The sequence below is a fragment of the Rhamphochromis longiceps genome, linkage group LG15, assembly GCF_057381845.1.
Source record: "Rhamphochromis longiceps isolate RC_006_pf linkage group LG15, R_longiceps_female_GT1.1, whole genome shotgun sequence".
NCBI lineage: Eukaryota > Metazoa > Chordata > Actinopteri > Cichliformes > Cichlidae > Rhamphochromis > Rhamphochromis longiceps.
The window spans coordinates 11683760-11706341 of NC_140571.1; the positions used below are offsets into that span (position 1 = coordinate 11683760).

Sequence of the window (22582 nt, forward strand, 5' to 3'; positions counted from 1 at the left end):
CATTTGTTATTATTCCAGGAAACTCTGCTTTTCCCAATATTTGAACTATAGTGTCTCTGCTTTTAGTTAGATTGGGCATTAATCAGCTAGAAGAAGGCAACATTCAATCACAGTCTGCTTTATCCCTCTAGCCAGCAATCAATATCTGAACTGCAATAAGCGTTGTTTGTTGGTTTATAAATCATTTGTCCTTTTATTACCAATTCTAGCCGCAAAAGATTAAGATATTCTATCACTATATTACTCTTTAACCTAATTACTTTATCTAGTTTCGTCTCTGAGCTATTTTGTCCACATTAATTCCAGCTACGGCTACCTGACCTTAGTCACACATACAGTGGGGCAAAAAAGTATTTAGTCAGCCACCGATTGTGCAAGTTCCCCCACTTAAAATGATGACAGAGGTCAGTAATTTGCACCAGAGGTACACTTCAACTGTGAGAGACAGAATGTGAAAAAAAAATCCATGAATCCACATGGTAGGATTTGTAAAGAATTTATTCGTAAATCAGGGTGGAAAATAAGTATTTGGTCACCTCAAACATGGAAAATCTCTGGCTCTCACAGACCTGTAACGTCTTCTGTAAGAAGCTTTTCTGTCCCCCACTCGTTACCTGTTTGAATGGCACCTGTTTGAACTCATCATCTGTATAAAAGACACCTGTCCACAGCCTCAAACAGTCAGACTCCAAACTCCGCCATGGCCAAGACCAAAGAGCTTTCGAAGGACACCAGGAAAAGTATTGTAGACCTGCACCAGACTGGGAAGAGTGAATCTACAATAGGCAAGCAGCTTGGTGTGAAAAATCAGCTGTGGGAGCAATCATCAGAAAATGGAAGACATACAAGACCACTGATAATCTCCCTCGATCTGGGGCTCCACGCAAGATCTCATCCCGTGGGGTCAAAATGATCATGAGAACGGTGAGCAAAGATCCCAGAACCACACGGGGGGACCTGGTGAATGACCTGCAGAGAGCTGGGACCAAAGTAACAAAGGTCACCATCAGTAACACACTACAACGGCAGGGAATCAAATCCCGCAGTGCCAGACGTGTTCCGCTGCTGAAGCCAGTGCATGTCCAGGCCCGTCTGAAGTTTGCCAGAGAGCACATGGATGATACAGCAGAGGATTGGGAGAATGTCATGTGGTCAGATGAAACCAAAGTAGAACTTTTTGGTATAAACTCAACTCGTCGTGTTTGGAGGAAGAAGAATACTGAGTTGCATCCCAAGAACACCATACCTACTGTGAAGCATGGGGGTGGAAACATCATGCTATGGGGCTGTTTTTCTGCCAAGGGGACAGGACGACTGATCCGTGTTAAGGACAGAATGAATGGGGCCATGTATTGTGAGATTTTGAGCCAAAACCTCCTTCCATCAGTGAGAACTTTGAAGATGAAACGAGGCTGGGTCTTCCAACATGACAATGATCCAAAACACACCGCCCGGGCAACAAAGGAGTGGCTCCGTAAGAAGCATTTGAAAGTCCTGGAGTGGCCTAGCCAGTCTCCAGACCTCAACCCCATAGAAAATCTGTGGCGGGAGTTGAAAGTCCGTGTTGCTCGGCGACAGCCCCAAAACATCACTGCTCTCGAGAAGATCTGCATGGAAGAATGGGCCAAAATACCAGCTACTGTGTGTGCAAACCTGGTAAAGACCTATAGTAAACGTTTGACCTCTGTTATTGCCAACAAAGGTTATGTTACAAAGTATTGAGTTGTATTTTTGTTATTGACCAAATACTTATTTTCCACCCTGATTTACCAATAAATTCTTTACAAATCCTACCATGTGGATTCATGGAATTTTTTTTCACATTCTGTCTCTCACAGTTGAAGTGTACCTCTGGTGCAAATTACTGACCTCTGTCATCATTTTAGGTGGGGGAACTTGCACAATCGGTGGCTGACTAAATACTTTTTTGCCCCACTGTAATGCCCGGAAGCATCAAGCGGCAACGCAGAGATACAGTCTGTAAATTTGTACTCTTACGGGAAATCATAAGCTAAGCTGGTAGCCTCTCTGATTTTCACAGTAATTGATCCACATCGTAATCCTTTGTAAATACAGTATGAATTTACAGATAATAGGGATTAGGATGATTGCATCTGTGATTCAAGAGGTCTGTTTCTATCTAGAGGCCAACTGTAAGGTATTTACAGTAAATATTAGTGGACGTCTCCCCGTGTGAGATAAAACATTTAACAGAAGTCAGACTTGGGGTGACTTCCTGTACATTACCCCAAGATGAATATATAAATAAATTAACCCTCCTTGTCTGCATCACAAGTGAGCACATGTGGGAATCTGCTGTGTTCAGTACAGGACAATGATGTTTGAGGAAATGGAGCCTTGGAGTATAAATAAAAAACTAATAAACAAGGAAAACTACTATATAACTTCATTACTACTATGTAGCTTTGGCAGTTTTCTGCTTCACTGATGAATATATGTATTTATTTTTGTAAAAACTAATCTTTTATTTGCAAGTTGTCAAACATTAAACCTGCTAATAATAACTAGTAGGATCGCCCTTTCACTGTTTGCATTTTTCCTATTTATTCAGTATTGCTTGTTGAGGCAACCATGTGTATTTACTGCCATCTAATGTTGGGATAAAATTGTGATGAAACCAGTTTTCCATGATCTAACTGTATTTCACTGAATATGCAGTGTGCCTGCATGTCGTTGAGATACTCCAACATTTTATTCCTCTTTCTGCTAAACAGAAACCGTTTAATAACCGAAGACAAAAATCCATTTTCGACTTTTATTTTCCATTGCACAGTAATCTCTATCTACAGAATTTCTAAATTTTTGTGGCAGCAGATAAAGTCATAAACATCCATGTGAAAGTTGCATAAAACTGTACAAGAAAATTGGCTACAATGAGAAAAATACTGCAACCCACTGATAACTGTTGAATCGAGGACAGAAGATGGCATATGGCAGATAGACAGGACTCCCTCTTATTGAGTGTGGATCATATCAGGTAGGAATACTGCATACTGTAGTACATGGGCTGAAAAATCAAATTCACTCAAAGATGGGAAAACAAGTATAACATTCAAAGAAATAACAGCTGGATTAAAGGGAAAGACATCAAACGGATATTGGTGGGGGGCTGACTTGTAGCTAAAACAGCTATTTTTCCTGAAGTACTTCGTTTTGTCTCTCTTTTTAAGCTTAGGGGCGAAAGATAGACCAACCAGCCAACATTCACACCACAATGCTTACTGGAAACACAGGAGGCCACACCTGTAGCTGCGCAACCAACGGAGAGAATACAGAGGACAAGTGAAGGACTTTTAAATTAAACCAAAATTTAGAGGTCGTCCTCACATATTATCACACATTATCTTACCCTTGTCCTCTTTTTTTTCCTTTTTTACTTAATTGGTGGTTTGAGTTTGTCCACACTTACCTGAACTAGGACATCACCAGCAATGAGTAAACAACCGGAACAAAATATAATAAATCATATCACTTCATTTACATGAACATAACCTTACATACAGACAGAGAAGATGTACAAATACACCCATTCACACAGATGAATACCATAAACATCATTTGAGGTGTGGTGGAATGATAGTGATTTTTATGATCCATCGTGTTATAAATGGCTGAGTTCCTTTGCGACTTTCCATTTCCTGAACCCTGAAAAGTGACAAGGGTGATATATCTAAACTGGATAACACATATTCACATGTACCGTGTGGTTTCCAGACTCGCGGCCAAATGCTATGGGACAACGCAATGGGAAAGGTAAAGCAATTCTTTGGCGTCAGAAAAAAATATGGCCTGTCTCCTCTTTTGTTGCCTGAGCAACTTCGGCATTTACTTTCCACTTAGATTGTCAAACTATTTACTTATATACAAATAAAGGTTAAAAGCCCGGCAGACAGATACATCACATTTGAGTTCGACTGCAAACATGGAAAATAGAAACAGGATAATAATGAAGATAACACCAAACACAGCTGTCTCCTCCACCTCAGTAAGTAAATATTAAAAGGAATCACACGTACAGACAAGTGTGAGCAAAACACAGAAAAATTTTTAAAAAAAATACACGAAAAAAGTTTCAAATATGTCCCTTTGAAAGATTACTCAGCCATTTTCTTGTTTTTATCCCACCTGTATGATTACTGTTAGGATTTATGCTTGCAATGTATGTAATCCAATACTGATACTTGGCTATTTGTGTATTTAACGCTGATTTCATCAAACCACCGAGCTCGTGACATCGGAGACAGAGCGAGCAAGTGGGAGGCAGCTCACATTGCATCTGCTAAGTGATTAAATTACATTTTCAGTAAAGGAATAAATGTGTGTGGCTCATACATTCTCTCTTTTAGAATAATAAAAAAAAAAAGCTGATGTCACCATGTTACTGAGTCCCAAATATGCCTTTTATATCCTTGCCCTCCTTATAGATTCCAGCCCTTTTCATAAGGAGAAATTAATTTCAGTTGTTAGACAAAAGTCACAAAATGTATTTTCTTTTTCAACAAATTAAATATCATCCACTTTCACAACAATAGAAAAATAAGAGTTTTTCCAATAATATTACTACTAACAATAATGATCATAATACAGACGGAGCAAATAACCCAACAAATAACAAATAGAGGAATGGCGAGAAAAGAAATTCACGCACGCACATACGTTCTCACGCACGCACCCACACACACGGTAACGATTTGAAAGTTTGTCAAATACAGAGGTGAGTCTAGAGATTGAGCAAGATGATGAAATATCCAGTGTACTTCCGAATGAGTTATCCCTGCGACCCTCTGCATAGAGGAGACATCTCTATCGCAGCACTTCTTATACCTCTCCAACGGTGCCTCCTTCGGCCCTCGCGCCCCGCTTCCATCTCCCCGATGAGTTATCCCTTTGTTTTGTACTTGTCACTTGGAAGTGGATACAGCATTGCACATTTATTAGATCTATGTATATATAATGATGTATTTACTTTTTTTTTTTGTACATTTTAATAACTTTTTGAAGTCTTTGCGTCTTCATTACACATTTGTCTTTTTTTTTTTTTTAGCCAGTTTGAATATTGGCCACGAGGGTACAGAGTAGAGACAACAGTAAAGAACATTTTGGCAAATGAGAGTGAAGAATCTTCAGGTGCATGGGCCAGTCAGCTACCTCAGAGGAGAGGCTGAACAGAGATAAACAATGAGACAAGAACATAAAAAGAAGACACCATTTATTAAGTTATTCCCTCTGAGGTCATCTTCCTCTCCTGTCTACCCCTCAGTTCCACCCCAAGACTGAGGTAAGTACAGTGTTTCATCGTTGTGCTAGGGAAGAAAATCCCCAAGTGTCTCAGTGAAGGAGGCTTGGAGGGACGGATGAAGGGACAGACAGATGGGTAGGGGTCACGGTGAGTCCAGATGAGCCAGATGAGGGAGGTCAATCAGACAATGGTGTCCACAGAGCTCTACTCCACCCCTTCCACCAATCAGAACTGGTACCACTTTTTGTCTTTGCACTTCAGCATCATCTGGAAACAAAGAACACGTAGTCATGGGAACATGGTCCAAATGATCGGGCAGTACCACAAAACCATCACGTCTCTCTCTAAAACCACTTCCATTTGCTGTTGATAAAGTTAATTTTATGTAAGAATGTATATGAATTTGCTTTGATTTTGAATTTTGTTTACTTGGTCAGTCAAACACTGTAAAGAACAGGGGCGCTCACATAATTTTAGAAACCGTTTCCATTCTGAAAGAAATCTACAATTTGAGTAAGTTTCTTGGTTACATACTGCCCTCTACTGGTTAAATAGTGTCAGGTATTACATGTAATATTTCACAGTAACTGCTTTGCTGTGTAAAATATTTTATGGAGGGTCAAGACTGGTCACAAGCATTTAATTTCATTGTTTATTGTTTGTTAGTAGCACTAATGTACAGTGAGCATTCATGATGTCACATCGTCGCTCTGTTAATTGTGGGTATGAATTTTCAAGCTCGACGTCCTTCTTGACACTTTTGCTCACCTCGTGGGCGTGTTTGGAAAAAGAGTCTGCACTGGCCATCATGGCGGCCGTCCTCTCCTCCAGTTCACCCAGTTTCTGGCCTCTTTCATCTAGTGCTATCCGGGCACGTGCCAGATCACCAACCACACCAGAGGCAGCTCCCTTCATCCCCTCAATGCCACCTGGGCCAGGGATGTGCTGGGCCAGACTTCGCGATGCCCTTCCAGCTGTTACTTCACCAACTGATCGAAGGAAGAAAAGACAGATAAGCATGAAGTGATGGTACATATAGGACAGAAATATACTGTATGTATATCATCAGATACATATTCGGCATACATAGTTCCTCTCTGTCCAGCGACTGTGCACCGCCACCAAACAGGCCTTTGAAGAACCCTCTGTTGGGGGCCTCCGGTGTCTCCACTGGTGTGAAAAGTTCACCCAGCATCTCCTGAAATATTAACACATTTTATAAATACATATATAAAATGTATAAATATAGATAAAGATATATATATACTAGACATATAGAATAGAATAGAATTCAACTTTATTGTCATTGCACATGCACAGGTACAGGGCAACGAAATGCAGTTTGCATCCATCCAGAAGTGCTTTAGTGATATAGATATATTACAATATATATTAGCAATAGTATAGATATGTAAGTATATTACAGAAATGGGTCTATTATGGTATGTTATAATGTACACGGTATGAAGTATGTTGTGAATATGCTATAACTATAAGTATGTACAGGCTGTAGTGAGTACAAGCTATGTACAGGATATGAACAGGATATAAATATGAAAAACTATACAGAATATGAAATAAATAACTTTACAGAAATCTGAGATATACAGCTATACAGAAATGTGAACTATGGAAGTTGTAAACAGTTGTAGAATTAAAGATTATCGAATGTACAGAATGATTATTTACACAGAGCTATACAGTAGTGCAGTTAAGATAAGTGAGGGTGTAGATAGTTTCTACAGAGGCTACATAAAGTGCTAGTGGTTGTGAGTGGTGGTTCAGTCCATGTTATTATTGTGTGTTTGAGGGTACAGTTGTCCATTGTGGGTGTGTGTATGTTCAGTCCATGAGTTAATGTGGGTCAGATGTCAGGAGGCAGAGTTCAGGAGTCTGACAGCTGTGGGGAAGAAGCTGTTCCGGTACCTGGTGGTCTTAGTCCGGAGGCTCCTGTAGCGCCTCCCAGAGGGAGGGCTATCCCCCAATAATACAAGTCCCTAGCTTGTGAGACACACTGCAGTAAAATCTGGACACGGTTATAAATAGAATAGTTCTCACCATGGATGACTCAGTTCCCCATAGTTATTTCAGGCCAAGCAACTTATGTGAGACAAGTTTCAAACTACTTAGGCTACTTTGGATTAACTCCATTCCTTGCATTCATTTATTGATGTTTTGTGTTCATTAGCTATGACACAGGCAGTAAGTGAGTGTATGACAATATAAAGGTTTCTCCTGGTCCAGGCTTAGGCGTCAGAGCTTTGTGTGCCCGCTGGATATTCAGAGCAGGGTCTGGTGGGAGAAAGAGCTCAGCTCTCAACAAGTGTTCCACAAACTGCAGCACAGAGTTTCCTTCAGAACCTTCTATTAGGCCTATTGATCCATTGATAATATACATTACTGGACAATATACATTTTTCTAGGGCAGCCAGTTTTGTTACAGTGACTGAATTAATGCATCTTTTGTGGCCATGTTCCAACTTTCCATCTCTTCCAAGTGTTTTGCAGCTTCTTTGAGTCTTGTCTTATAGCTAGCTACCTCACCTATTGTTTCTGTCAGTTTTATATTAATGTCTGGAATTCTACCTTCATTTCTTGTTTAATGTCTTTGTTCAGTGGGACAAAATCAGTTCTGAACTTTGCCTTAAGTGAGTGAATTTCTTTAATGATGTCCTGGAAGCCTGAGTGGAGGTGGCTAGCCCCTTCTCCTTCCACATGCTCACCTTGCATGCTGTTTTCCGGCTGTCTCCTCTAGCCGGCTCCCCTGTCTTCTTGACCTTCTCCCACCGTTCATGACATTTATTCCACAGTTTAATGATTAAAAATACTTCAGCACTTTTATTTGTGAGTTTTTACCAGGAGCTGCAAACTTATGCTGCCATCCTCTCAGCATCCCCCTTGTGAATTTTGATTAGATAGAGGGAGTTTGGCAGGAGTTTTTCAAAATCTCATTCTGGCATGACAATAGGAATATAGGGTTATGGTATTTCAAAATTCTTCCTGTCTGTTACCCATAGAGACAAGGTTAATTTTAATACGTGAATATTTCTTATAGGTATAAACAAACCAAAACAAAATAGCCTAGGTACTTAGTTGGCTAATGTGTGTCTCCAAGCCATGCAGAGATTTTAAACTGTTTTGCAATAGTAACACGTAGTAGTGCTGTATATAGAAGGCTAATTCACCTGTAGGTTTTCACAAGTGTCCTGACTGTAAGTGATCCTCTGGATCTCAGTGGGGGAGCAGAGGTACATGGCCTGACCCAGGTTAGTAAAGCAGAAAGTCCTGGCTATCCGCATGTCTGTCAAAGGTAGGTAGTTCACATCCATGAGCGGTCTCAATCCTGGCACACTGTATGGGAGGCACAGAAACAATATCAATAAAGTTTCTGACCTACTCTGAACTCTAATTATTTAAACTCAACGTCCATTTTGTTAGGTATACTATTTTGTTAAGGCAAATAACTCATCAGCCAAGATGTGCAGCAAATCCATAGACAGTCAGACCTGCTGAAATACAATCTGAGCATCAGAATGGGAAAAAAGGTGTCAGATTGTCTGGTCTGAATATTTCAGAAACTGCTGATCTAGTGAGATTTTGCCGGACAGACGAAACTAGACAATAACCCAAGATCAGCAGTCGTCTGAGTTGACAGGAAGGAAAGAGTAACTTGCAAAAATTAAAAAAAAACAAACTCTGGTTATAAACAAGTTATGCAGAGAAAGATCTCTGAATGTACAACACGCTGAACTTGAAGCAGATGGGTTACAGTAGCAGAAGACCACACTGGATGTCAATCCTGTCAGCTGAGAACAAGAAACCAAGGCTATATTTTGTAGCCCAAAACTGAACAATAAAAGACTGGAAATTGTTGCCTGGTCTGACGAGTCATGATTTCTGCTGCGACATTCGGATGGTAGGATCAGGTGTTGGCATAAACAACATGAATGCACGGATCCATCGTGCTTTATATCAATGTTTCAGACTGATGGTGGGGGCGTAATAGTGTGGGGATAATTTTTGGCACACTTTTGACCCCTAAGTACCAACTGAGCATTACTGAAATGCTACAGCCTGCCTGACCATTGCTGCTGACCATGTTCATCTCTTTATGAACACAGTGTAACCATCTTCTGTTGTTTCCTTCCAGCAGAATTACACACCCTGTCACAAAGCTCAAGTCATCAGACTAGTTTCTTGAACATGACAATGAGCGGTGTAATGAGAGATTCACGTCATAAATGTGTAGCCGACAAATCTGGTCAAACTGTGTGATGCCAATTCCAATATGGACCAAAACCAAAAGCTCTTAAGATGGAATGTTTCCAGCATCTTGCTGAATCTAGGACATGAATAATTAAGGAAGTTCTAAAGGCAAACACTTTTCCAAACCAGTAAAAGCAAAGTGTACCTAATAAAATGTCCAGCATTGCCTGGTGTTTGGCACTTTATCCTTGCTTTTAACATAGTCCAGAAAGAGCCTGTATTATGATACAAAGTCTGAATTCTAAAAATGAAGTACAAAGTGTGAAAAAAAGTGAGAATGCTGAGATTAAAGTTCGAATTCTGAAAATTCAGTCTGGAAAAAATTTTTATTTCTAAAATCAAAGTCCAGATTCTAAGTAAAAAATCTGAACTTAAGATCTGAACTAATTAAAGTCTGTATACTATAAAAAAAACACCTCTGGATTTCGATGAACAGGTGCAAATTATGACCAAATTAAATTATGACCCCAATTTTTGTATGTACCTGTCCTCTTTCTTACCATATGGCAGCTTTCGCTGTACACAGTTTACAGATTTTGTGTGGAAAGTCTTTGCAACAAGCACAAATATGAGCAAAATTATTTGCTCTCCTGCTTCTTTTGTTAAGTCAATTCCAGTTCATGTATATAAATATATAGACATGCCATGCTTGATAGAGGGGAGAGCAAACATTCTTAATTCTAACTGCATGTATTGGTTGAAACATTGCCTGACTTTAGATGTAGCCTTACCTGAGGGTCATGATGTGGCCGTTGGCACAGAAACAAGCCACGCACATGCCTTGGTTCATCTGCACCACATCTGCCCGTAAGATGAAGGAGGTCTCTGTGATACTGTGTTTATAGATGCAGGACTGGGAAGGAAGGGCAATGACTTTGGCCTGTTTCTCTGAACACACTACAGCATACTGGCTCTCATTGAGGTCCTGGGAGGTGGAAGGGGACACTGAGACGGGCCGGCGCTTACGGACTTTTTCTCTTTCTTCGCCGTCTGCTGTAACGTTGGGTTCATACCAAGGCTCATATGCAGATGGCAGCTGAGAACCCGTGGAGTCTATAAAGGCCATCCGCAAGATGCTTCCCTTCAGCCGTACCAACATACCTGGTGAACAGGAGGAAAAAAAATCTATTGGAACATTATATTTCCAGAGGACTGCTGCATTTTGGAAATGCTTAGTGTGTTCTGGTGAAAAATGACTCCAAAGTTCAGTGATGGACGCCGAGATAATGCCATTCAAAATAAGTATCAGGCTAGACACTGGCTGCCTCAGATTTTTAAATACAAAAACTAAAGTTTTGACTGAATATATCGATAGGAAATTACAAGTTATCAAGGCCTTCATATCCTTTATATCTTTAAGACACTCCTGCAGTTTAGTAGAGGACAAGTAGAGGACAAAAGAAGAAGAAGAGGCAGGCCTAAAAACTTACACACAGAAGTAGAACAATATATGAAATTCGTTTCTTTGAGAAACAGGAAAAATCTAAAATATACACATGATAAACAGTATAATCCAATGATCTGCATATGATCACACCGTATATTTAAAACAACTATTTTAAGAACTTTTGGAATTAGTCATAAGGTCAGTAATTAGTAAATAAATGACTAAAGTGCCTACTTTAAAGTAATGGTTTGATTAAAGCCACCTTAAAAGCCTCTGGTATGTAGCCTATTAGCAGAGATAAATTGGTCATACTGTATTTATGTGTACCATTTTTGGTCCATTTTCACTTAAACATTTAAAAATCATTGTGTACTGTTTTTCCTTAAAATTTACAGAGTGGGTTGCCAAGTTTGGTCTTTATTGCCGTTAAAAAAAACAAAAAAAACCTCTCACACTCTAATTTCCCTCCCTCCCTCCCATCTGAGATTGCTTTACCCACCGGCAGGTGAAAGGATAACTGGCTGCAGTTGCCGTTGCTCTCCAGCAGGTGGCAATGTGAGAGCCAGAACCAGGACAGTTCCCAGGGAGGTGCCCACATACAGGCAGGGTGTCAAAATGCTGTCCCCCTTCCGAGCGAAAGTCTCACAGAAGTGGAATGAGCTGATGGCCTCTCGTGCTTCCTTATCGATGCTGGTGACACTGGACGAGCGTGAGCGGCTGAAAGAGTTGTCCCGGTGGTCTAATGGGTTGGCACCCCGCGGCGGGCATACAGACAGGAGGACAGTAAGGAGAAAAAACAGAGAGGTAAAGCACCTGCAAAAAAGTATTATTGCAAGACAGACAATGGAGAAGTTGGCACAAAATATGCTAAAAAAAATAAATAAATAATGAAAAAAATAGAAACATAACAATCACTAGCTTCTTACTGCCTTAAAAGAAAGAGTTTGGAAGTTAAATGCAAATGGATTTACACTTTTCAAAGCAAATTCAAGGCATACCAGTAATAGCATTTTTATTTGTTTATAAATGATTGATTTTAGTACTGATAATGTAGATACTGGAAATTGAGAGAAAGAAAGTCGACTCGCACTTTTAACAGCTAGTGGCAAAATAAAAGTAAATAGTTAGTGGTCTTGTCTTTCTAGGAAAAACAGATCTCATAAGTTGAATTGCCTTTTTTAACAGAGCAGCATCATTTAAGACCTATTTGTTGATGATTTAACATCACTGCAGTTCCCTTACATTATACAAGAGCCATCAATTTAACACAATTTTATTACTATAAAATAAACCAGCTGTTTGGCACATTACGAAAGTTAAATGTGCATAACACTGAGATCATTAAACAAGCATACAGGTGAATATCTTATTTTAAACCCATGAAACCTAACAATATTCCATGTTTGGGAAGAAGGTTGTACAGAAAAAAAGTTGTATTGATATTATTTTATTTTATTTTTTTTGAAGGACCAATCAGACAGAGAAAAGAAAGCCATGAAAAACACACAAGAGAAAAGAAAAGCTGCAAAAGTTACACAAAGCTTTAGAGTGAGATGGGGTGTAAAAAGTTTAGCTTAGCACCACTGACCTCTGCTTTAACCCCCACCATGGTCAAAAGAAGTGTGAGCAAGGGTTCATTTCCAACAATTTGATTGAGTTCAATCATTTTAATTCAGTTCAGATCAGTGCTACTTTTGATGCATGCAAACTAAAGAGAACAGTTGCACAGCTTGCCAATTTTGAGACTAATAACCAGAAAAAAAACTGGACTAATGTAAAGTGATGGAGTCCAGTCAGAGCGAGAAAAGTATATTGCATTTCATACAAATTGTTTGGAGACACGAAGTCAAGGCTTACCCAAGTCTGGCTTTAGCTCAGTAGGCAAGCTTAATTTCCGTGACATCTTTGCTGGAAAAAAGAGAACATCCCTCTTTACAAACACATGTCTAAGCTAACACACGATGCCATGCAAAGCTAGTTAATCTAGCATTGGACTAGGACTGTGCACACACCTGAAATACACCAAAATGACAGAAGACTGTTGAACAAGTGCCAAGGGATTGTTTTATAGAATAGGAGAGCCAAAATGCTTTAGACAGGAGGAGACACTGCATAAGGATTAAGAGACGACCCTCTGTATCACAGAGGCATGCTGTTACAGACTAAACAAAAGAGGTGACGTCTGTTTGCACAATGCCCTGAAAGACAGGACAGGTAAGACACACGTCAAAACTGCACGGCCATTCAGGACCTTCATGCCAAAGGAGCATGCAGCAAGAAGAAGGAAGTAACAAGAAACAAAAAATGAACCAGAGATGGAAGAAAACATAGTGAAAAGGATGGTTAAACCTGCTGCTGGTTATATACTTTCAGTACTAGTTTGTAAAGCATTCCATCTTTCAGAAGAGTGAATATAAATAGCAGTGAATGAAAGTCCTAAATATTATTTTCTCTGTCTGTAGGAAAAAGAAGAAGGACGATAAAATGAGACATTCAGGTAATAGAGTTATGACTGTCTTGCAATTTAAACTGCCAGAAACAATACATAAAGAAATCCATACAAGTTCCTTTAAAAAAAACTGCAACATTCGTAATACCTTCAAGTATTTGAGTTGAATTTGATTATTTTGGCTTTTTATCATTAGCGTTTTATTTTTTAAGCTAAGTGGAGAACATAAAATCTTGCTGTTGCCCGTCTACGGTACTTATGAAGGTGTAGACCAACTTTTAGAGCCCAAAACGTGCATATGCTATCCATACATGCATGATTTATCCAGATGATTTGATTTCTGTTCTCTAGTATGCTGGAAATTGGGGGAATTTTATTGACTTTATCAAGATTTTTTTAAGCTAAACTAAAATACTGAACTCACATATGTGGGTTTTGGGGATATTGTAAAAATATTGCACTGTGAATAATCAGGTGTTAAAAGGACTCAGGAGGACAACATCAGTTTCCGGACCAGGCTAAGCAAAGACAAATAATCCAGCACAAACAAAGCAGCCACAACATTAAAACTATTTACGAGACGTTGTTAACAACAATTATCTTGTACTCTGAAAAGCTGGCTCTCAACAGTCACGTGAACGTTACTTTGGCATGGTTCACCCACCTTCACATTGCTAGAGACCAAGTATATCGGACATGACGACAGCAATCCCCAAACTTTGCCTCCTGATGTTCACGTGGACGTTACTTTGGCATGTTTCACCCACCCTACACTTTGCTGGAAATCAAGCGTATTGGACATGGCAACAGCGATCCTGAAAGGCAGAGGCCTCCCCAGAAGTGCAGAAAGTGATCAGCAATAGCTCAAGCAGCATGTCAATGAGCCCAAGATGTTGAACTCCCAATACCCATGGGATGTGCCTGAGTAAGCCTGATCAACAGAGGGCTCCACTGTCAAAATGTGAGACACTAAAGAGTCAGGGCTGCTATGTCATCACAATGACCAAAAGAAATTTGTGCAGGTGGTTTTAATGCTGTCGCTGATTGGTGTGGATATTGTACTTACTCACTGTCACTTGTATGAGATACCGAATCCTTCCTTTGCTAATCCTCTTTTTTGACTTGCTCACTTAGTTTAAATGTACTTTTACAAAGTTTTATCAACACACACTGAAGTTGGACAAAGACAAAATCAGACAGACGAATTGCTCTCTGTTCAATGGTATCATCAAACTTCGTACAATTAGTTGGGACAAGTATCAGATGCAGGCACATTTACAATATGACACTCGTGCTACATACATGTAGCATGCAATATGTACAGTATATTTGACAAGTAAGGTGTCTCAAGAAAACTGCAGTCCCACCGTCCTTCCAGGTAAGCTTTTGCTTCACAAGCTCTGAATCCTTAGAATATAGTTTTCGTATATTACTCTTCTGTGCTCAAATATCAAATATGAGCATCTTGTCATTTCAAATGAAGAATACTCATTTATGTTAAAATACAAAGTGGCTTCAAAGATAGTTGAATAGAAGCTAACCCAGGAGTATAGAGGAACGTCAGCTCTCTGTTCCCTACTTTAGTTCTTCCCACTGTGGTGAGTATGGACAAAGGAAGACAGAGACACTTTCTCCACAAAAAGAAAAAAAGGGAAACAAAACAGGGGCACCAAATCTAGACCACGTTTTTTCCTGCCTAAACAGCCTCTGATAGACATTTTTGCCCAATCTTACCTCCTCTACCACCTCCATTGTAGAATTGGTGTAGATTGCTGTTTGACATCAAGACTTTTGAGGGTGTTGGGGAGGAGGGAGGAGTAAAATAGAGTAAATGCGCAGTTAGAAAAACACCCATTTTTACCCCATTACCCCAGTGCGTGTGTGTATTAGCACAAAAACTGAGTAAATATTTATTTGGTCAACTATTTCTTTGTTGTAACAATGCTTCTTGGCAAAAAATCTTGGAGAGGCAGTTTTTTTACCCTTAAGTGATGCCACATTTGTAAGGAAAATGCATTTGGAAATCCCCCATTATATGGATGTTGGCCCTCAATTTGGAGATTGTACTAAGGCTCACTCAAAATGGTTTTATGGAACACCAGCTTAAAGTTGCCCTGTGGCTCTATCCAGATCAGTCAAATGTGGCACAACCCATACTCTGCTGCTCAACCCACAAATGCATTTTCCTTACAAATGTGGCACCAATTAAGGGGAAATAAACAGGCTTTCCAAGATTTACTGCCAAGCATAGTTAAAACAAAGAAATAATCAACCAAACACAGATGTGCTTACTTGTTCTGAGCAGAAATTGGCTTGTAATGTCAACGGCACCTTTCTTTTTGAAGGAACACTGATTCTGTCTTCTGATGTAAATTATTCTCGTACAATGTAAAGAACTGGGAAATAAATCAAGCCAGGCCATCCACATTTACACTGTATTTAAGTCTAAAACAAGCCATCCTACAAACGTTACATTATTCCTCTGCAGAATTCATACCACAAATACTCAAAGAGAGACAGAGAGAGGAAATAAACAAAAATCTAAAACAAACTGGCTCACACTTAAAACCTAGATTACAGAGAGAGTTTTGTAGGAAAGCACTCTTTTTCTCTCCCTGTCCCATGAGTATAGCAAAGCAGACAGATGTATCACATCACAGTCTGGTGGCACCAGACACAGAGACTGGGACAGCCATCATACCTGGAAACAGCAGCAAGCAGACTCTGTGATTTGTTTTCTGTCTGACCTTTTTAAAAAGCTCCTTATTTTCATTGTGGTAATGCCAAGTTACCCATAATGAGATAAACCTAGGCTGTTCTCTCTTCAAGCGCCTTCAGATGAAATACTAATGACGCAGATTAAGATGGAAGCAAGTAAAAGAGCAACGGGGAATCTTGTTCCTGCATATCACAAAGCAGTAGATCATCAAAAGGCTGAATATTTAAAATCAGAGGTGGGATAGTGCAGCATAAAGTGGATTGTGTTTTTGTTCTAGTACATTCTATTGAGTTTGCTGTCTAAATGTCATATACACACAAAAACTGCTTAATTTGGCAATACATTTAGACGAATCTGCTTCAATACACTGCATCCGGACACAGGGAAATGTTGAAAGACGCACCCTTATCGAAATCCAAGTTAAAAATAATCAAGAATCTTGGCATGCAATATATTTGTGAGTATCAAAAAGCATGGAATTTCAGTGCTACGGAATATGTGAAGCCCCTTTTCCTACTAATATTCATGTAAATGAATAGGTTTCTCTACCAGAATGCAGAGTTTGGTTTTCCCATAATTTCGAGCAGCCTCAGTGAATTACCATCAGTCCCCGGATGCATTTACAGCCTATGTAACCCAGTTTTTCAGAATACGGAGTGAGATTATAAATGACGTATTCCCCTTTTTTCAACTCTGCAAAGTGGTAAAAAAAAAAAGAAAAAAGCATGGACATATGGCAAAACTATTATAAATCCATAAATGTGCAATATTTAACTGAAATAGTGCATTTTTAAAGAAAGAGGTTGAATGAAGCCAAACACGTGAATGACTCAAAAAAGAAGAAACTTCTAGAGTTCAAGTTTGATGAGCAACAACTTCATTACAACATTAATAACCGTAAAGGCTATTTTGAAACATTAATCTTCCTCCCAGCACACGTAAGTGGTTTTCTAGGTATATTTCTGACTGCTTTACTGTTTGGTTGTTATTTCTGCTATATTCGCCACTCCTCTCTTTCAATGACAAGCTGAAAGATATGTTACCTGAAGTAGGCGACTTGCAGCGGTCCTCCGATGTAGCCGAGCCTTCATTGATGTCACAAAGACCTGTATGAGAGATGACATAATCAAAACAAAAATCAGGTGGATTTTCAAAAAAAAAAAATATTGGCTGTTCACTCTGCGTATGCATAAAAAATATGTTTCTTTAACTTTATATTTTAGTGTCGCCTTGGCTAGGATCTATGTGCAGTCTCATCCGCCATCTGTCAGAGACTATCAAGGTCTCTAGTTTTCTTTATCCAGTTTTAAATGCTACTTCCTCCCTTTCCCGCATGCATGTTTGAGTATAAGTGTGTTTATTTGTGTGTGACATTGTTCTGTGAGGCAGAAAGCCAAGCAGACAGAAGTCCCTATTGGCAGAGCAACACAGCTGGATGCCTGATTACTGCTCACACTTGCCAACCACTGACAAGTGCCAGCCCACTGCTCACCAGTTAGTGACACCAGATGCTCTGCGAGTATTTAATGTGAGCCTTTTGTGAACATTCGGATGTTTACACATACAGTACTTTGAGTCTTTACTTGCATGTGTGGTTGCTTTGCATACAGCATAAAAATCTCTCAACCCACGTGGACACACTTTGCTAAATTCATTAATCAAACTTTTGCTCAAGTATGGACAGGAAACTGTCGTGACGTTGCGGCAGTATCAAAACATGCACTGCTGTTTTCTGACACGTGGTGGCAGTGTGTCCTTACTGGAAAGGATACCGTTCGCTGTCCGTGGTAGACAATAGTAAAAAGGAAGGGATGCGTGGAAAAGGGATGGGCTGCGAGAGAGTGGGTATGTGAATGAGAGGCAAAGAGAAAGAGAGAGGCGGATAAACAAAGAGAGAAAGTCAATCGAAGCACAAAGAGAGAGCGAGTATTTGGTCGTCATCGCTCAATCATGCGTCAGCATTGTAGACTAAGCAAGAAAGAGAGCATCATTGTGCATTCAAAGCGTGTCGTCACTTTATTCATTCTCATATTTGCATCAGTTTACAGTTTAGAACGGGAACTAAAGAACTGTGGGGTGAGCTGTTCTGGCAAAAAAAAAAAAAAAAAAGCTGTCATGCTCAGAAAAATGAATAAAATGTTTTTCTTTCTGGCTTCAATCTTCTCTCTTTTTATTACCTCCAGAAGGCTGTCGCGTCTTTCTTGGCGACCGGGGCTGTCTCTGGTAGGGGTCATTAGAGCCATAAAGCTCGACCGTCCCCAAGTTGAGGACTACTGTCTTCTGGATGTAGTCCACCACTGCCAGACCGTTACTGTTGCCAAATACCACTCTGGGGATTGGCAACAAAGTAAAGAAGAAGTGGGAAGAAAAGGAGGGGTGAAAGTTTTTAAAACAAGAATAACGGAAAGTTACAGTTAGGAGATTTGATTTTGTTTTGGAATACGTAAACATTGTAGTTGAAGCCCAAAATCAGGTGGAATCTCTTAAATTCCCGTAGCTGCTGAACTGTGTCGACAGGACTTGAGCAGTAACTTCTTGAACAGCACCGGTATCTGTGACGATTTTGCCTGCAATTTGATTTGCGCTAACTTTGCTAATGTTGCTTTTTACCTTCAGATTAAGCGTCTTAACATAAATAGCATAAATCCCAGCAAAGTCCCAGAAAATGCTTCTAGTTTCAGTTAAGGCTTGCGTGTACTTACAGGCCGTAGGAGGAATTGACGGCCAGACTTGTGATCTGCTGAGGAGGCTCTCCACTCACCCACACTAACTGGACCACCAAATCTACCTGGTAACCTGGAGACTGCTTCAATGGAGTACTGCGCACTCTGTGGATGAAAGGAGGCCATAGACAAAAAAAAAGGTTTCATAAAAAGAATGACGAGGGGCGCAGCTGCGGTTGTGAAGCTGTTGTGTATTGAGTGGCTGCAGGGGAATGTTGGGGAGGCTGTGGCTGAGAATGCTTCGAGTGTGCTTGAGGCAAAAGGCAAGACTCTTGTGTGCATGAGTATGTGTGCAAGTGCTCCTGCAGCTTATGAGCGTTTATGCGAGTGCTTCTCTCTCCCTCTCCTTAAAGTTATATATGTGTGTATGTGTTTCATACTTGAGGCAGGGTATGTTGCCTCCATCAGAGTTGTTGCTGCTGGTGGAAGGGTGTGAAGGTGGGCCGCTTGTCTGAGGAGAGGCACCGGGCGTCGGGAGCGCCGATGTCTGTTCACCCCCGCCATCTGGAGACTCTATGTCATTCAGCTCGTACTGCATTCGCACCTCTAGCAACTGGATGAGAGGACATACACACAGGTGCACATATTAACATGCACATTATAAACGAGGAACATCATGAAACTTCCTCTTCTACATTATTGTAAATAATAATTCCTCAGGACATGATGACTGTGTCGCTAAATGGCTTTCATATGCGATCGCAGAGTCACTTTGATGATAAGGAGGTGTTTGATGTTTGTGTGGGAAGATTGAGAGTCTTAGAGGTCCTCCAATACTGCGATGTTTCATTCCTTCTGAGTCCTCCTTCAGGCTACCCCTTTGCAACCCGCGCCTTCGCAGAGACACGCGTGTACGATTCACACACACCGATACACACGCAAACTCATCAGCTCCTCTCTTTTGCATTCTGTCAGTCTCATTAGCCCCACTGACATGTGGGAGTGAAGAGTGATCAGTGCCCTTGTTCAGAGACTACCTTCATTTCTGCAAGGTTATTTAGAGGTGTTTGACCTTGTTCTAACACGGGCTGTTTCGCCTAATTACTGCTCGCCATTGCTGCATGTAGCGTTCTGATCCACATTACAGCATGTGGCGTTTAGGACTAAGGGCTCTAACATTTCTCTTCTGCGTGCATCAATGCTTACTGTCATTTACCCACAGAAAACTGCAAAGCTTTCAAACATGAACGTAGCTGATTTTTAATCTCTTCCAACAGCTACTAAGAGGCTCCTAAGCAAGGCACTTGAAGTCTATAAATTCATAATTGCTTCTCGCTGTTTGTTTGAAAGAACAAAACATTTGGGCATTTAGGACAAACAGTGCTGAACACAAAAAGGGCATCAGCTAAACGCGCCACAGTGCCACCCACATGCTTTGATTGACAAGTGAACACTGCGAAGTCTGCTGCAACAGCACCTCAGCAATGACTGTTCACAAGAAATATGTTGCCAGGACTAGAAAGATAATCTCATGCTAGACACTATTTTATTGCTTTGCTACCACAACCAACAGCAAAGCATATATGCACAGTTTCACGCTAATACAGAAGCTGTGAGCATACGCGGAGATAATAACGGCATTTCTCTTTATTTCATTAAGCACCCGCTCGCATCACACCACCATTAGCATTTACATCGCTATCAAAGCAGGTCATAATGATGGTCTAGCTTTGCTTGTTCACTGCCCTGTCTGTTGGCATGGTAACCATACTGCCTTTGACTAGGCAGATCTTTGAGTTCATGTGGTTGTGCATATGCCTCAACATCTGATGCTTAATTTATAATACCGCAGTTGTGTCCGTTTGCTTACGGAGAGGGGTTTTGGAGCGACGAAAACCAACCACTGCCAGACGAATGTGGATGACACTGTGCATCGGTCAAATGCAGATTGGTTGACGAGTGGGCTGATGTCATGCCAGAAAGTGATTGCCTTCATTTGCAGTGTTGTAAATGACTTTTGGCCGATAATTTGTCAGACGTATTATGAACGATGAAATCATTTTGAGCCAGAAAGAACATTTCTGTCAAGCTGTAAAGACACACTTATATATCCTTTATTTATCCAGGTAAGAATAATCCTAGATATTAAAAATGTCCTTTTTAACCAAAATCTGGAGAAAAAGGCAACAGAAACTACAACAAATATGTCATGAAAGTTCTATAAAGATACACTAAGTGGTCAAAAAGGACAAGATAGATTATAATGTAAAAAACTGAGTAGGTACAATAACGCAGAGTTATAAAAATAATCGCAAAACAGGTAATTTCTTAATTTTATCTCCAGTGCTTTGTAAATCCTGTTGACTACGGCCTATTTACCAATTTTAAGAAATTATATGAAACATAAAAAACATCTACAATCACTTTTTTGCAGATAATCTTGTTTTTGACATAAGAACAGGGAAGGGAGTGTGAAAAGTACAAACAGTGGCTGCAGTGGACACTTCATTGTTTTTAACACTGTTTCACTTCAGCTCTTTGTATCTCATAACTTAGTTCTCCTCCGAGGCAAACCGATGGACCAAAAACAAAACAAATAGTAGCCCACAGCTCTACAACATATTTCTGACAATGCACCCAGTGAACAACAGGCATTTATTGCAGGCAGGCATTAGGAAGCCACGTATTACAAAAGATGATTAAGAAAAACATGAAATTCCTGGAAGTTGAGGCTAAAGGTAAAACTGAAGACTGATACCCACCTGAACCACCTCAGTAGTTACTTCCAGCTTACTGAAGCGGTAGATGATAACATTGGCTGACACACCGGCCACACACAGCATCCGGCTCTCAGGGCACCAGGCCATGATCTGAATGGCAAAGGGGTCTTCATCTGACACCTCAGTGCTGCCCTTGTCCTCCTTAGACCTGTTCCTGTCAAATATCTTGGCTGTTTTGAGTTTATAGAGCACCTGGAGCATTACTAGAAAGAAAGGAGGAAAGAAATAACATCAGGAGGAGCAGCTATATTGAAGCCTATGCTAAAGGAGACGCTCTTACAGGCTTAAATGAATGAGTAAAAAACAAAGTGTCATTTAAATTTTCAAAGTCATTCTGTTTTCTTTCTTTCTTGACTTCCCTCCTTTTTCTTCCAAGTTAAATTGAAACTCAAAGTGTCCTTTGACTTTTTCTGTTTAAAAGCTAATAAAATAGTCAATAAAATAAACTATATTTGTAATTTATGAGCTTAACCTACTTGCAGAGGCATCCCAGAACTTCACAGTTCCATCAGCGTGCCTGGAAATGCATGGGAGTGACACGAGACACAAATGAAGGACCATGTCAGTTATAACTTTTGACTTTTTATGTGAGCAAACAACACCAGCCAATTTGTAACATTTGCAGGGAAAGAAAACAATATCAGCCCTGGTAACAAAAATGTGTCAGAATTTGCCATAGTAAAGCTTTTACAATCAAATCTCATGAGAAGTGAGAAAATCAAAATACACTTAGAGGGTAAAATGACTGAAAGGGAAGTTATTTATCCCTTAAAAAATCCTTTACATCAGCCACACGTCTCTTCTTTGAAACCAACAAGCTGATTCCCAAAGAGCTATTACCCGAAAACTTGGTGTGCGGTGTGTTCTTGAAAAATCTGAGGAAACTGGACAAGTGGAGTGAAGTGGAGTGCAAATGAAGAAGTGACAAGCCTATGTCATGGTTTGATCCACCATGCAATACAGTACCATCTCCAAAGCATCAATAGATTGATGTGAAGGTCAAAGTGATAATGATGCTATATAGAGCTATTTAAAACATGTTTGTTGCTGCCATTATT

The 22582-nt window shown here is 40.1% G+C and overlaps 1 protein-coding gene across 3 annotated transcripts in view; it reads right to left on the bottom strand.

The window, feature by feature from the left end:
• Positions 1–2794: 2794 nt before the first annotated feature.
• Positions 2795–22582, bottom strand: part of stxbp5a (syntaxin binding protein 5a (tomosyn)) — a 103910-nt gene continuing 84122 nt past the window's right edge. The window contains exons 15-28 of one of the 3 annotated variants that reach the window (XM_085382294.1): positions 22001–22041; positions 21507–21727; positions 19185–19357; positions 18784–18909; positions 18259–18410; positions 17125–17187; positions 15097–15150; positions 12771–12821; positions 11413–11694; positions 10258–10627; positions 8446–8611; positions 6347–6458; positions 6029–6249; positions 2795–5527 (exon numbers count right to left, since the gene is read on the bottom strand). In XM_085382294.1, coding sequence (XP_085238420.1) covers positions 5486–5527; positions 6029–6249; positions 6347–6458; positions 8446–8611; positions 10258–10627; positions 11413–11694; positions 12771–12821; positions 15097–15150; positions 17125–17187; positions 18259–18410; positions 18784–18909; positions 19185–19357; positions 21507–21727; positions 22001–22041 — 2074 coding nt within the window. In that variant the 3' untranslated portion in view covers positions 2795–5485. The remainder of the gene's footprint in view (positions 5528–6028; positions 6250–6346; positions 6459–8445; positions 8612–10257; positions 10628–11412; positions 11695–12770; positions 12822–15096; positions 15151–17124; positions 17188–18258; positions 18411–18783; positions 18910–19184; positions 19358–21506; positions 21728–22000; positions 22042–22582) is intronic. The other 2 variants (XM_085382295.1, XM_085382296.1) reach the window with 2 other exon arrangements.